General features: G+C 41.9%; 1 protein-coding gene across 1 annotated transcript in view; it reads right to left on the bottom strand.

The window, feature by feature from the left end:
• apc2 (APC regulator of WNT signaling pathway 2) overlaps positions 1-15,301 on the bottom strand; it is a 58,609-nt gene that overhangs the window by 33,055 nt on the left and 10,253 nt on the right. Inside the window, exons 2-3 of the mRNA XM_056266566.1 lie at positions 11,834-11,992; positions 1,442-1,532 (exon numbers count right to left, since the gene is read on the bottom strand). Coding sequence (XP_056122541.1) covers positions 1,442-1,532; positions 11,834-11,977 — 235 coding nt within the window. The 5' untranslated portion in view covers positions 11,978-11,992. The remainder of the gene's footprint in view (positions 1-1,441; positions 1,533-11,833; positions 11,993-15,301) is intronic.

Genomic DNA, 15,301 nt, shown 5'->3' with positions numbered 1-15,301 from the left:
AATATAAATATATTTAATCTGAGTACAGTAGTCAAATAGGGTAATTGGAGGGACATTATTATAAAGTCGAGAGACATTTTCAGAACCTGGGTGCTCTGCCCTTTTAATGGTCAAGGGTAGGGGGCGCTACACATACATATAAAATATTATTAAAAAATATTATATATTATATACATCAGTTACCGTAAGTTAGCTAACGTTAAGTGTTGGTCACGTAAGCTATAGCTGCAATTAACCTATTATCTTACAATAAACATTTACAAAAACTGGCTACATAAAATATAACTACAGACTAGATTCACGAGAGGTCGGCTAATGTGTGTAAAAGTAAAAAAATACAGTAATTTCATTAATTTACCAGCGAGCGTACTTCGGAAGCACTGAAAATGAATGGGGTTCAATGGAGAAACTATCAGTGTTTGGAACTATTGGCTGCTCCACGACACGCGTTACTTCCGCATTCCAAAGTTCCTATGGCGGTCTATGGGAGTGTCGCAACTCTTTCTCTCTATGGCTCTGGTCAGAGCCAGCCGAAGGAGCGCATTTTAAAATAAAATTCACTTTAATCAAACCACGGACCCGTGATAAGTTTTGTGATCCGTCTCCCCACTATTGTAGTAGCACTGATCACTTTGAGGGGGGATAAATTTATCCCCACCGGGGATAAAAATAATTAAGCAGAGGCAGGGATACTTTGACCAGAAAGGGGGAAATCCCACGCATCCCCCGCCACCCCGAAACCCCCCCCCCCCCCCCGCAAATCGCACCCTGTATATATATATAAACCGATCTGAATCAGAACTAGTTCTATGTTCCCATTCTGATATGTCAGAATGAGGTTTATGTATGCAGTTGTAGGGAAAAGCATGTAAACTCTTATAATGTCAATCGATTTCTGCAGAAATTGGTCATTTGATCAGGTCTTTAACTAAGCTGAAATAACAGACAAATACAGTCTGTTTAAATAATAAAACAAAAAACATGAACAGCTGTAGATTTTCATCTCATTATTGAATACATGCTCAGTGACCCAAAACAAAAGTATATCACCAACATAATGGCTTCAATAGAAGAAAATAAACCTTGACTGAGATTCTGTGGCATGACCTCGAGAGAGATTCTGAACTGTGTTTAACTGAAATCGTTTAGAGGAATGTTTATTTATTTTTTAGTAAGACTAAAAATCAACATTTGACCAACATCAAAGTAAAAATTAGACCAAATCAAATCAATCCCTGTATAATTCTGTGATATTGTATAGAAGTTATTCAAATAAATAATTTGCCAAATATCTTGTACATTTATCAAAAACAAAATTAAATAACTGAGGAATAATATATATATATATATATATATATATATATAATGGTTAAAATACAAATGCTACAGATAAATGAACTGTGACAGCAATGTAGAGAAGTGTATAAATTTCCTCCAGTACCTTTGAGCTGGTCCAGCACATCAGTTCTGCCTGAAGAGGCAAGAGTTCCAGCTTCCTGCTCCAGTTTACTTTGCAGCTGCCTCAGAACCTCCTATTATAGCAAAATAAAAAATTAACAAATAAATACATAAATGAGCAGTCATTGTTTGCCTGTGGAGCCCAGTTTAGCGAAAACTAACGTGTATATTTTAAAGTAAAAAGAGACGCTTCTCTCATTTTGAGTAACCGGATGACCTCATCTTTATAATGCATGTATCAGCTCTGTTTGAGTAGAGAACAGACTGAGAGATTGAAAATCTTTGGCAAGGATTACGCATGTGGGGCACAGTGGAATCATGGGATATTGAATATGTATCACCTATAATCTCATAAAAGCAGTTGTTGAATCCGTTTCAATCAATGAATCAGCTGTATTTTTAAGATGGATAAAGGTTCACCCAAAGATGAAAATTCTGTCATTATTTACTTAATCTCATGACCTTCTTAAAGGGCCCAGATATACTTCTTTTTTGTTCTTCGCTTGGGGTAAAACGAAGTTCGCAATACGTCACCAGCGATATACTGTTAGCGAACATCCAGATGCCGCCCACATTTCTAAAAGCGACGTTTAGATATTCATGTAAATATGTGCTGTGCGCTTTCCTCTCAATAACAAAATAAACATACAATAAAAATGAGTGCACAGGAGTTAAGAAAGCCTCCGATCATTGCAACGTGGATATGTTTGCAAGAGCTCTGCACTCTAGTAAAGCCACATCGCGTTTATTTATATAGCACTTATTATATAAATAAGACTTTATGTATAAAGCAAGCAGCTTTACAGTATTAATGGAAAACAGTGTCAGTGTCTCATTTCATCAGAAGTACAACTTAATTTCCTACTATAAAGCGGCTCTCCAGTGTGTTCATGTTTTCACTCGTTGACATCTGAACTCGATGGACTGAACAGAAGAAATGAACCGGAGAAGATTTCCACTTAAAAGAAGGCAAAGCCTCAGCGCACACCAACCTGTGCGTTATTGTCATGGACCAATTGTAGTACGAAAGTGTTTATTATGGAGTTGGGAGTTCCAGAAAAGTTCACTTTGGCAAGCTGTTTCAAACTCCCAACAAACTCCAAATTAATTTGTTTTTGCCCTGATTTTGTTCAAAATTGCGTTACGTCAGTTTGTTCTTCGATTCCGCTTAAAGTATACCAGGGCCTATAAACTGAATGTCTTTCTTCTACAGAACACAAAAGAAGATATTTTGAAAAATGTCAGGGTTCTGTCACTTCGGGCTGTTTATTCTTGATTTGGTGCCAGAGCTTTAACACTCCTGTTGTCTTGTCGTTGTGAGTGTACGGTTCCGAGTTCACTCAGGCCATATGCTCTTCTGTCTATGTAAGTTTTGTGTGCGGAGCATAGTATTCGGATCCCGCCACTTTGGTCTAGTTTGGTTTCGGTTCTGTGTTGGGGTTCAGACATTCATTCTCCATGTGTTTGTCTTAGAGTTTTCAAAAAGTACTGACTTCGGTAACAAAAGTAGGTACTGAAATTTTTAAATTGTGATGCTTTGAGCGCTTTTGAGCTGAATCGTAAACACCTCTGATTGGCCATTGTGTTCACGCGCTCATCGGATATGTCTGTGATTGGCTACAATGATCAACGCTCCCGTCTGAACATGTTTACATTTACATGTTTTTGAAGCGCTGATCATTGTGATCAATCACAGATATATCCGATGAGCGCGTAAGTACACTGGGCAATCAGAGGTGTTTACAATTCTGCTCAACAGCGCTCAAAGCGTCACATTTTTTTAATTTTAGTACTGACTTGGTACCGAAGTCTGTACTTTTTGACAACTCTAGTTTCTCTTCTGTTGTTCTCTGGTCTCGTTGAGCATGTGGTTTCGACGCTCATGCCGTACATTCTTCTGTCTGCATGTGTTGTTGTGTTCTGTGTAGCATGCGGTTCGTGTTTATATTGGCCGCATGATTTCTTGTTGTCTTGTGCTGTGTCTTGTGATCTTGGTTTTGTCATGTTTAGTGTGAGCACATGGCTTATTATGTTTGTTTCTATGTGCCATGTGCTCTCATGTCTATTGTCTTGACCCTGCTCTTCTTGTTATCTGATTACTGGTTTATTTGCCCCACCTGCTCTCCCTTATTACCCTCCTGATTTCCTTGCCTATTTCACGAGTTCACATTTACAAATAATCAGATCATTGTAAAGTAGTATGTGTATTTGGCATGCTGTCCGAGGGGAGGGCTCAGAGCTCGGAATTTGCCCCCCACCCACCCCCCGCCACCCCAGAACGATAGGGAGAAGTGGTATGACTTCTCTTGTGATGTGAAACTATGTTAGCGTTCGGGTATTTAGCCAGCTCAGGGTAGAGTAGTCGGTCTCTCTCATAGGAGTTTTTACTTGGAGTTTTGACTGACGCTAGAGCTTCAGATAGATCGTATGTCCGGCCCACAGGACCATCTGAATTCTTTCCTGAGTACATTGCCCCCCTGAGCTCTGTTTTGTGTTTTCAGTGGGCTGAGCGATTGTGCCAGGTATAGTGGAGGCGCTTTGCTTAAGCATTTCGGCCTCTGACCCTTCACTTTGTGAATGTAGGTTTCTAGAAAACGTCCCTGTAAGACAGCCTCCTCCCATGGGAGTCGTTAGGCCAAGGCCCGCCCCCTTCTCTGCATTCTGGGGCGACGAGAGTAATGCAGCGTGGTCAGAGGTGGGTAGTAACGAAGTACATTTACTTCGTTACATTTACTTGAGTATTTTTTTGGAAAATTTGTACTTTTAAGAGTAGATTTAATTGTGGGTACTTTTACTTTAACTCGAGTAGATTTCTAATGAAAAAACTGTACTTTTACTTCGTTACGTTTGGCGACGTTCCTCTCGTTACTTTATTTTAATGCAATATGTTGTTAAAAGCGTAGTTTATTCTAAGCGCGCGCTCTCTCTTTTTTCTGGGCATGAGCGATGCTCAATTCACAAATGAATCACTCTTTTGAGTCGATTCTGTTCAAAGACTTCATCAAACAAGTTGGGCAGATCTGTCTAAATCGGTTCGCGAATCAGTTTGAATGATCTGTTCAGTTTCCTGCACGCACTGAATCGTCTCGTAGTCGTAACAGGAAGATTTAAGAACATCAAGAGCGTTGTATGAAGTGGCGGTCCACAGTCTACAGTACAGTCTAGAAAGTAAATCTGCAAATGCATCATATTTTTTGTCAGCGATGAAGATCTTTATTAGTTGAACATCTTCGTATGTTACTTCGTAAGCTGTCTGTGAATAAATTATTACACACGACGATACATTCGATTTCATTCACGTAATACATTTTACAACCAAACAGATTATTACGCCATATAACACTACTACAAAGTATGACATTACCCTTTTTTTGGACATATACATTACTTTATAGTTAAACATTAAATAAGCTATCATCGTCCAGTTTATGAATGTTTGTACCACACAATGTGTGTGTATTGCGCAGTGGCGTGCGAACTCGACTTGAAAACGAATGCCTTTGCCTGCCTTATTAGACATTTTGGAGAACAGACAGAAGAAGATCTGTGCATTTGATCGTTGTTTGTGTTGGGTATGACATGACTGCGAGCACATGTGAAGAGTTTTAACACTTTCTAATCTGTCTCAATGGTTCCCACCCCTGCTACCATTAGGAGATATCATTAGGAAACATGGAGTTAGCTTTCACTGTTATGCCGATGATACTCAGCTGTATATTTCTTCAAAACCCAACGAAACTTACCAATTCACAAAATTAACGGAATGCATAGCTGATATAAAAAATTGGATGACTAGTAATTTCCTACTACTAAATTCTGAAAAGACAGAGATTCTAATTATTGGACAAAAAACTTCCACACGTAATAACCTAGAATACTGTCTAACACTTAATGGCTGCTCTGTCAAGTCTTCGTCGTCGGTTAGGAACCTGGGTGTGCTATTTGATACCAACCTTTCTTTTGAAAGCCACGTGTCTAGTATCTGTAAAACTGCATTTTTCCATTTTAAAAATATATCTAAAATACGCCATATGCTCTCATTGGGAAATGCGGAACAATTAGTCCATGCGTTCATGACCTCAAGGCTAGATTATTGTAATGGTCTACTGTGTGGTTGCCCTGCACGCTTAATAAACAAACTACAGCTAGTTCAAAACGCCGCAGCTCGAGTTCTTACCAGAACCAGGAAATATGACCATATTAGCCCGGTTCTGTCAACACTGCATTGGCTCCCTATTAAACATCGTATACATTTTTAAATATTGTTGATTACCTACAAAGCACTAAATGGTTTAGCTCCGCAGTACTTGAGCGAGCTCTTAACGCATTATAGTCCTTCACGTCTATTGCGATCTCAAAATTCCGGCCAGTTGATAATACCTAGAATATCTAAATCGACTGCAGGCGGTAGATCCTTTTCCTATTTAGCACCAAAACTTTGGAACAGTCTTCCTACCATTGTCCGGGAAGCAGACACACTCTGTCAGTTCAAAGCTAGACTAAAAACACATCTCTTTGACCTAGCATACACATAATACATTATAGACTTCTATAAATTCAATGTTAGGCTGCATAGATTAGGTCAGCCGGAACTGGGAACACTTCCCTTAAATCTTGATGTACTCGCTACATCATAAGAAGAATGGCATCTACGCTAATTTTAGTGTCTTTGTTTATCCCGAGGTTTTCCCGCAGCCTGCCGGATCCAGGCAGTGTCCAGATCTGACGAGGGAGCTTTGCCTGGACCCGATGACAATGCAGTGCTGAAGTATCCACTATCCTCTCCCTATGGAGGATCCCTTTCCCACTCTACAGATAAAGCGTTGTGAATTTCGGTTCGCGTACCCCGAAGTGATAAAATAAAACAAAATTCTGTATCAAAATTTATAGGCAAGAAAAGTAGTTTGTTTAGGCTGGGTTGTATGAATTACAAACCTGCGCACATATTTTAAAAAGCACATAACTATAGAATTCTGAATGAGCATGTGAACGCCGTCCGCGTTAATAATAATAATAATAATAATTCATCACATTTATATAGCGCTTTTCTGGACACTCAAAGCGCTTCACATAGAAGGGGGAATCTCCTCAACCACCACCAATGTGCAGCATCCACCTGGATGATGCGACGGCAGCCATATTGTGCCAGAACGCCCACCACACACCAGCTTACTGGTGGAGAGGAGACAGAGTGATGAAGCCAATTAGTGTATATATATATATATATGGGGATGATTAGGAGGCCATGATGGACAGAGGCCACTGGGCAAATTTGGCCAGGATGCCAGGGTTACACCCCTACTCTTTCGAAAGACATCCTGGGATTTTTTTGTGACCACAGAGAGTCAGGACCTCGGTTTAACATCTCATCCGAAGGACGGTGCTCAATTGACAGTATAGTGTCCCCATTACTATACTGGGGCGTTAGGACCCACACAGACCACAGGGTGAGCGCCCCCTGCTGGCCTCACTAACACCTCTTCCAGCAGCAACCTGATTTTCTCAGAAAGTCTCCCATCCAGGTACTAACCAGGCTCAGCCCTGCTTAGCTTTAGTGGGCAACCAGTCTTGGGCTACAGGGTGATATGGCTGCTGGTAATCACAGGTTCGCGTTTAAAGTCTGATCATTTCGACGGAGGTCAAGTCAAGTCAAGTCACATTTATTTATATAGCGCTTTTCACAATACAGATTGCATCAAAGCAGCTTCACAGTGATAACATGAAAGTAGTACAACACAGTTCAATAATATTGTTGAATATTAAATATCCCCAACTAAGCAAGCCAAAAGCAAGGCGACAGTGGCAAGGAACCAAAACTCCATCAGATTGGATGGTGAATCAATCAAAGTTAACTTTAGCTGGAAGTAACATTATTCAAGAACCGCTATAACGCCAAAACAATCGTTATGGACTGCATTTTACCTTACCTTAAATTATATGTTTATCTCTGTAAAGCTGCTTTGAAACAATCCATTGTTAAAAGCGCTATATAAATGAAGATGACTTGACCCCTTACATATGAATGCAAAACTCCATAGAGTCACTTTATTCCGACATTGTCTAATAATCCAAACGTAGTTGTATAAGTTACTATACTATTATACAAACCAAAGGACAGGCAATGGTTTTCAGGCTACAGATATAATACAGATATACAGAAATAATGTTTGTCTCTTCTGTTTTTGTTGCAAAGATAGCTTATCTAATTATGATAATAATAGTCATTTAAATGAAAAAAAAATCTAAATAATATCATGTTACATATACAGTATATATATATATATATATATATATATATAGGCCTATGTGTTCCAAAGTAACTAGTAACTAACTACTTGAGTAATTTTTTCATTGGATACTTTTTTACTCTTACTCAAGTAACTTTTAAGATTATTACTTTTACTTTTACTTTGAGTAAATATTTCTATAAGTACTTGTACTTTTACTTGAGTACAGGTTTTGGATACTCTACCCACCTCTGAGCGTGGTGCAGAGGCATGGTTTATAAAAGATCCTGGGTTAGGCCTCAAATAGGTCTCCCCGGTACAATGTGTCTTTATTGAGCAGGGTTAGGCCGTCTTTCGCCTCACGAAGAGACTGGATTTGTCTGCCCGGCCCTGCTGTGCAGAACTAGCATACGGATCTGGGCCGCCAGTTTAGGCTTCACTTACCTCACTGAGCTACTGCTCGGGCGTTGGGTTGTAGGTGGTTTGGCTCACAAACAAGCCCCACTCCCCTAGGTTGGGCACAGATAAATTTGCTGTCACCCCTAGAGCCGCTGGCAGGCCCACACCCTGGTAAACCTCAGGGTGAGATGGGATTATTCCCCTGTGATACAGGGTAAGCCTGAGTACTTCACTTTCAGTTCTGTATTATCCTACCTTGCACTACTATGGCTCGGGTTGAGCGGGAATTTCTAGCTTCACTTCTTCTTTTGTCGAAGTACGCTCCTCTGAAGCCAGAGCATTGCCATGAGCTGACGCCCATGTGTACATATGGTAGGTCTCTGACTCTGGGGCCTCCGTTTGAGCTGAGTGGCGTATGTTGTACTCCCCTTGTTTTAAGGGTATTAGCTCTCTTTCTGAGTACACTGCCATGGGCAATGTGATTAGGCACCAGGATGCTGTAGGCGCTGTGTAAACACCTTATCTGCCAACGAAGGCTGCGCCGTTAGGTAGTAGGCCTCAGCAGGCCTCCCTGAATTGGCAGCCCCCAAGAGGGCGCTGTAGGCCAGCTTACTTTATGTAGTTGGCCTTGGTGGTTCGGGCAGTTGACTCACTGATGGGTAGTAGGCCTTAAACAGGCCTCCTCGGAGGTGAGACCCAACATTGTGGGACATACTTTATAACCGCTACCAGGTAGCTAGCCGTATTAGTCCTCCTGTGGCTGGACCCAATAGTTATGTTGGGGTAGTATGGTTCCCAACAGTGTACCTTTGTAGCAGAACTGACTTGCTATCAGCTAGTAGGCCCAACCAGGCCTCCCTGATAGGCGAGTCCCCAGCTGGCTGGCCTTAGCAGGCCGCCTTGGAACTATCACCCGGACTCAGGGCTCATAGTTACCAGTTGTTATCAGGTAGTAGCCTCCTCAGGCCTCCCTGAAGGTGAATTCACACTTAAGATGGTTATCAGGTAGTAGGCCTCACCAGGCCTCCCTGAAGGCGAATTCCCACTTACGTTGGCCATCAGGTAGTAGGCCTCACCAGGCCTCCCTGAAGGTGAGTTCCCCACATACTGTGATTATCAGGTAGTAGGCCCCTCCAGGCCTCCCTGAATGGGAAGTTCCCCACATACTGTGGTTATCAGGTAGTAGGCCTCACCAGGCCTCCCTGTGAGTGGTTTCCTAGCGGTGCTGGGTTCAGGAAGCTAGTGGCCTCTTGCTATCAGTTCAGCTGGCCTTAGCAAGCAGCTGCTGAAGGTGAGCTTGCGCCCTGGCTCGACTAAAGTGTTCATTCTCTGCTACTGGTTCCCTCCCGGAACCTCTTTCCCTGCCTACAGCCTGGTTTGCCACCAGGCGGACCATGTGCTCCCCTCACCGAGGGTCACTATGAGCACGCGGACTCCTGAGTCTGGTGAGACGGTAATAGGCCTCTCGTGAGGCCTCCCAGTTAGATCAGCCCTTAGGCCTTCACAGGCCTCCTCAGTGTTTTGAAACACAAACACTGGGTAGATCCGTGGATCGAGTAGAGAAACTCCCCTCGCTGGCAAGGGTTGGAAAGGACTATGCTGAGTCATACTTTCCAGGATATCCCGTCTCTGAGATCCGGTCCGAGTGGTTCACTGCCAGCTTCGCAGTCCCTTGGGTTGGATGCCTTACCTAAAGGCAAGTGTCCAGAGGCTCTGTCTTCGGACAGACAAGAAGTGGCCAGACTAAGTGTCTATGTAACTGACGCCAGGTCAGGGCGTCCTGGTGGCATTTCGGGGTGAGTACTTTCCCCTGAATAGTGATTGCCTGGGGTTCCATCGGGTTCCCTAGCCACATTCCCTAGAAGGGACCCCTTCTAATTGGAAGCTGTGGTTCCAGGCCCTGAGCAGGCCCAGGTAGGCCTTTCATTTAACAATGTTTATGGAGGTTTTCCTGCGAGGCTTATAGCTTGGGCTATGACCATAGGGAATGCTGTCACTGACAGCCCAGTGTGACCTGAGGGTGAGTGGTTCTAGCGTTTCATTTGAATTTGCTGGTTCTGACAGTTGTCACTGCCACCTGGCATGCACTCCCCAAAGCGTCATGCGACGCAGTGTGAGTTCCCTTTCGAAAGGGAATGTCTCAGGTTACGACTGTAACCTATGTTCCCTGAGAACAGGGAACAAGACACTGTGTCTCCTTGCCATGCCTCGGGGCCTGCCTATCAAACAGTCCCTTCAGACGATAAGGTGATTTGTCATGTTTGCAAGGCATGTGCGACCCTTATATAATTGCAGGTCGCACGTTAATCATTCACGTTAATGATTCACGGGCTGTCGCCGGTCAAAGTGATTGCCGTGATTTGATAGTTATTTCAGACACCTGTCACGTCTGAGGCGTTCCCCAAAGCGTCATTTGACGCAGTGTTTTGTTCCCTGTTCTCAAGGAACATAGGTTACAGTCGTAACGTGAGACGTTTTGTTTTATTATATGTGACAGCAGTCATCCGTGAGGGGCTGCTGTCTTTTTCTTTCAATACAATTTTAATTAAATGTCTTTACTGTCACTTTTGATCAATTTAATGCATACTTTCTGAATAATTGTGTTAATTTGTTAATTTCTTAAAAAAAAGAAAAATCTTACTGACCCCAAACTTTTGAATGGTAGTGTAAATACGATGCACATTGTATTTGTCTCCAAAGCAGTTAAACTAACAAAACAGACATGAATCTGCAATATTTAATATTTAGTATTTCTTCATCTGATGAATTCCAATGCTATCTTCAGTGGATTAAAAAAGACACTCCTGTTTTACTGGAACTCGAAAGCTGAACCGACATCACTCTCATGTAACACATCAAACATTCTGCAATTTAAGACTCAGGGTCAATAATAAAATAAGCTCCATGGTCTAATGGTTGCTTTTTCTGCTCAACTGAGAGCTGTAATGGGCAACAGGATTTAAAATGTTCTCAGATATCATTTAGCTCAGAGATGCTGGACATTCATAATTAGAATCTCCAGATATTTTGTGGAAAGTAGGTCATGAGTGATACAAATGCATGCAATAGAGACTCGCTCTCGCCAAACAGATATACAACACACCGCTCTACATGACCAACGGGTATTATAAAACATCTTATACTTCATATAGAAAATAACAACGAACACAAATACTGAACAGACAATATTCCAAATGAATAAACTTGATTTACAATAATTTTTTGAGGTTTAGACTCTTTTACAATGGGTTAAAAAAATTCAAATATCCAAAGTCCAAAAACCACATGTATTGTCAACAAGAACCGACAAGAGACTGAACTAACAATTCAAAATGTCAACTTATGCCAGAGGACTACTGTATAATAAGCCTATAATAAGCCTTTTACAAGAAAATTTACTAGTTTGGCCAAGTAATAAAAGATAAGAGCAGTGCAGAGTTTATAGCAAACCTGCTTGGAAACTTTTGAAAATTGCTTAGTTATTATTTTGTTTGGTGCCACTAATTGTGCACACACACTGCACCATTATGTGCATTATTCTCAAACATTATCCTGACGCTGTGTAAGAGTTTCAGTTTTATGATCTCTTATGTAAATTCAGAAGCAGATCCAACACGTCCGGAATCAAAGCTGTAGTATCGGGCCTGACTCAGGTTTACAGGCCATGTTCATAATTGGTCAGACCAAGCCCCCTTGTGGAGCCAAGGCTGTCAGTTTAATAATTTAGTGATATTCTGAGCTTCACTCACCTTCATGTCAGAGGTTTCATTCTCCAGCTTGGACAGGTGGTGTGAGTTGTCCTGAAGCTCACGACGCAGGTGAGAGTTCTCCTTACGAAGATCCTCCACCTGCCGCACCAGCTGGTCATAGGAGGCCGTTGGGTATGACATCATCACTCGATTGAATCCCTGAGAAGGTCAGAGGGCAGGGGTTAAAGTTAATGCACTCATAATCATGTCTCTAAGTTTATTATGAATTCAATGCATACAGTTGGTTTGCAGATACATTGCAGCATCCTTGGAGAACAATGTTGAAAAAGTAAGTCATACCTGCTTAAGGTTGTCAATAGTTTTTTGGAACATTTAGTGTTAGTGTTGGTTCTACAGTAGATCTATAGTGGAAATAATAGAAAAAGTCCCACATGTTGTAATAGTTTTAACGTCTTGTCAAATGCCTTTTATAAAGTGAGTAAAGAGCTTTCGTAAAGTTCTTAAAGAGATTCTCCACCCAACAATTAAAATTCTGTCATCATTTACTCACCCTCAAGTTGTTGCAAACCTGTATGAGTTTCTTTCTTCTGCTGAACACAAAGGAAGATATTTTGAAGAATGATTGGAACCAAATATTTGTTTGGCACCATTGACTTCCATAGTAGAAAAAAAATTACTATGGAAGTCAATGGTGCCAAAGTTCCAATCGTTCTTCAAAATATCTTTCTTTGTGTTCATCAGAAGAAAGAAACTCATACAGGTTTGCAACAACTTTAGGGTGAGTAAATGAAGACAGAACTTTCATTTTTGGGTGGAGTATCCCTTTAAAGTGACAAACTAACCTACCCTAAATCTACCTATTGCCTGATTGGCAAGTTTTAAGTTCCTTAAAAAGCCTGACTTTGACTGTTTGACTGAAACATTGCTTTTTAAGAAAGATTTTCAAGCCATGAAAGGGTGTAGGATTTTCGTTATATTGACTGCGGTACAGTACACAAAAAAACGTGAAACAGTTGTGTCAGATATTTAAAGTGGATTTTTTATATGGGTCTAATCATTTTTTCTGGTTTAAACCTGTTTTGTTCAGTTTGTCTAAAAGCAAATATCACTTGTTTCCATAAGAAAAAAATAAACAATTTTGTTTAAATAGTATTTTCACAAGATAGCTTTACTGACTACAGATATTAATGTGGGTTCCCTTTTGAATGGGAACTCACACCACGTTCCCTATAGGACACTTTGGGTAATGCCTCTGGCATGATGGTGTCTGAAGCACACGTGAAAACACGACAATTAACTTGACATTGGCCCGCGACAGCCTGTGACGTACTACTGGTGCGACCATGAGTATAAAAGGGGCACCCGTAGAACACGTCATCCCCTTCTTTGTCTTCAGGATAATGAAGAAACACTCTGCCAAGCGTTTCAGAATGCCTGTGCGTCCTTGTTAGAAATTCCTGACATCTGAGGGCACACGACTGTGAGTTCTTTGGCATGGGTAAGGAGCTTGCACATTTAGTTCTTGAGGGAGCTGAATGCGTGCATTGTGAGGATTTCTCAATGTAAAGCTCCGTTAGCACCATCCTTATTCTCGAGGGATGTGGGACGTGCATTTGGGTGATATTCCTTTGACTCTTCAAAGAGGCTGGATGTGCATTCGCGAAACTGACTACAAGAGACAGGTAAGGAGCTTTTTCCCTTCTGTTCTCACCTGAGAGATAGTAGTTAGTGGTTTCACTAGCGTGTTTAGCTCTCGAGGGAGTTGAAGGCATTCGTAGTTATGCATTCATAGCTGTTTTCGTATGATTCCTTTCAGAGTGATAAAATCTGACACTTGAACTCATTGCGCTCTCAAGGGGGATAAATGCACATTTTTGCGATGTGATCGCAGTAATTGATTCCACCTGGGTTTGACTCTCTTGAAGGTTGAGAGTTGAGCACCTGCACTCCACAGTTCGGGTCCCGCGGCCACCATTGCGTTAGGCGGGATCGAGCGCGGGGGTTGCACAAGAGCACAAGAGGAGTCGAACAAGAACTTTTTCTTTTTTTGGGTTCCTAATGTTGTATCTAATTCTAAAAAAGAAGCAGAATGTAGTAGTTATTACTATAACAAATTTTATTGAGCACTTTGTGTCTCCTTTGATCTCCACGCTGAGGCAGAGAGATCATAAGGGAAACTACCTTAGATTTCAGCTAGGTTGTGGTACTGAGCTACAGGTTCTTATTGAGCCTTCTTGTTACTCCTGGGTTGGGAACGTTGTTAGGCCCCCTCTCGCTATAGAGAGTCATTTTGTTAGAGACCTCCACTAACCTGAGCTCCGCCCGATACTGCACTTAAACCGGAACTTTGCTAGGCCTACTCTCACTATAGAGTTATCCTGCTGAGGCCTCCGCTCCCCCAAGCTCCACCTAGATAGCAATTCTGTTAGGCTGTCTGTGAGCTTCTTTGGGAAGCTGTCCGAGGCGTATAATGTGGTTCTACTCCTCTCGCTTTAGAGAGGCATCATGGTAGGCCTCCGTTTTCAGAGCTCCATTCAGTGACGATATTCTCTTAAAAGTATTCTCAGGAATACCAAACCATTGAGCTCTACCCATGGGCTGAGTATCTTTTTTGACTCAGCCCTGCAGGGAAGAGCGGAAGGGCGCAAGCCCGGACTTTCTCTGATAGGGTATGCAGCTCGGGCTTTGGCCGTAGGGAATTAGTCATGACAGTTACTGGTGTGTACCTCAGGGATGTGGACTCCTTTGATTCTTTGACTTTAATGTGACTTTAATGCCGATGAGGCCCTCATCTCTTCAGCATGGCAGAGTGGGCATTTTGTTCCCTAAAGTGTCCTCTAGGCCAGTGTTCTTCAACCATGCTCCTAAAGAACCCCCAACACTGCACATTTTCTTTGTCTCCCTAATCAAACACACTTGATTCATCTCATCAACTCATTATCCCATGGGTTAATGAGCTGATGAGTTGAATCAGGTGTGTTTGAATACAAAATGTGCAGTGTTGGGGGTCCTTCAGGAGCAGGGTTGAAGAACACTGCTCTAGGGGATACAGTGTGAGTTCCCATTCGAAAGGGAACATCTCAGGTTACGCATGTATCCATGGTTCCCTGAGAAGGGGAACGAGACACTGCGTCTTCTTGCCACGCTTCAGGTATTCCTGTGCACCTCTCCTTCAGACAAAGAAGTGGATGACGTGTTCTACAGTTGCCCCTTTTATACTCATATGGTCGCAACAGTAGTAGTCATAGTCTGTCACTGGCAAATGTAAAGATCATTATCATGTTTTCACACGTGTTTCAGACACCGGTCATGCCGAATGGATTCCCCAAAGTTTCCTCTAGGGGACACAGTGTCTCATTCCCCCTTTTCAGGGAACCATGGTTACATGCGTAACCTGAAACGTTTAATTCTAAAAAGTTTAGTGCACATTTTAAGAGGTCAGAATAAACATTAAACTCTTTAAAGTAGTATTTATAGTAAGTACATTAAATTAAACGCTGTCTATAA

This window comes from Rhinichthys klamathensis, unplaced genomic scaffold (assembly GCF_029890125.1).
Source record: "Rhinichthys klamathensis goyatoka isolate OS25496 unplaced genomic scaffold, OSU_Roscu_1.1 h1tg000249l_1, whole genome shotgun sequence".
Lineage (NCBI taxonomy): Eukaryota > Metazoa > Chordata > Actinopteri > Cypriniformes > Leuciscidae > Rhinichthys > Rhinichthys klamathensis.
This window is presented reverse-complemented; position numbering and strand designations above follow the sequence as displayed.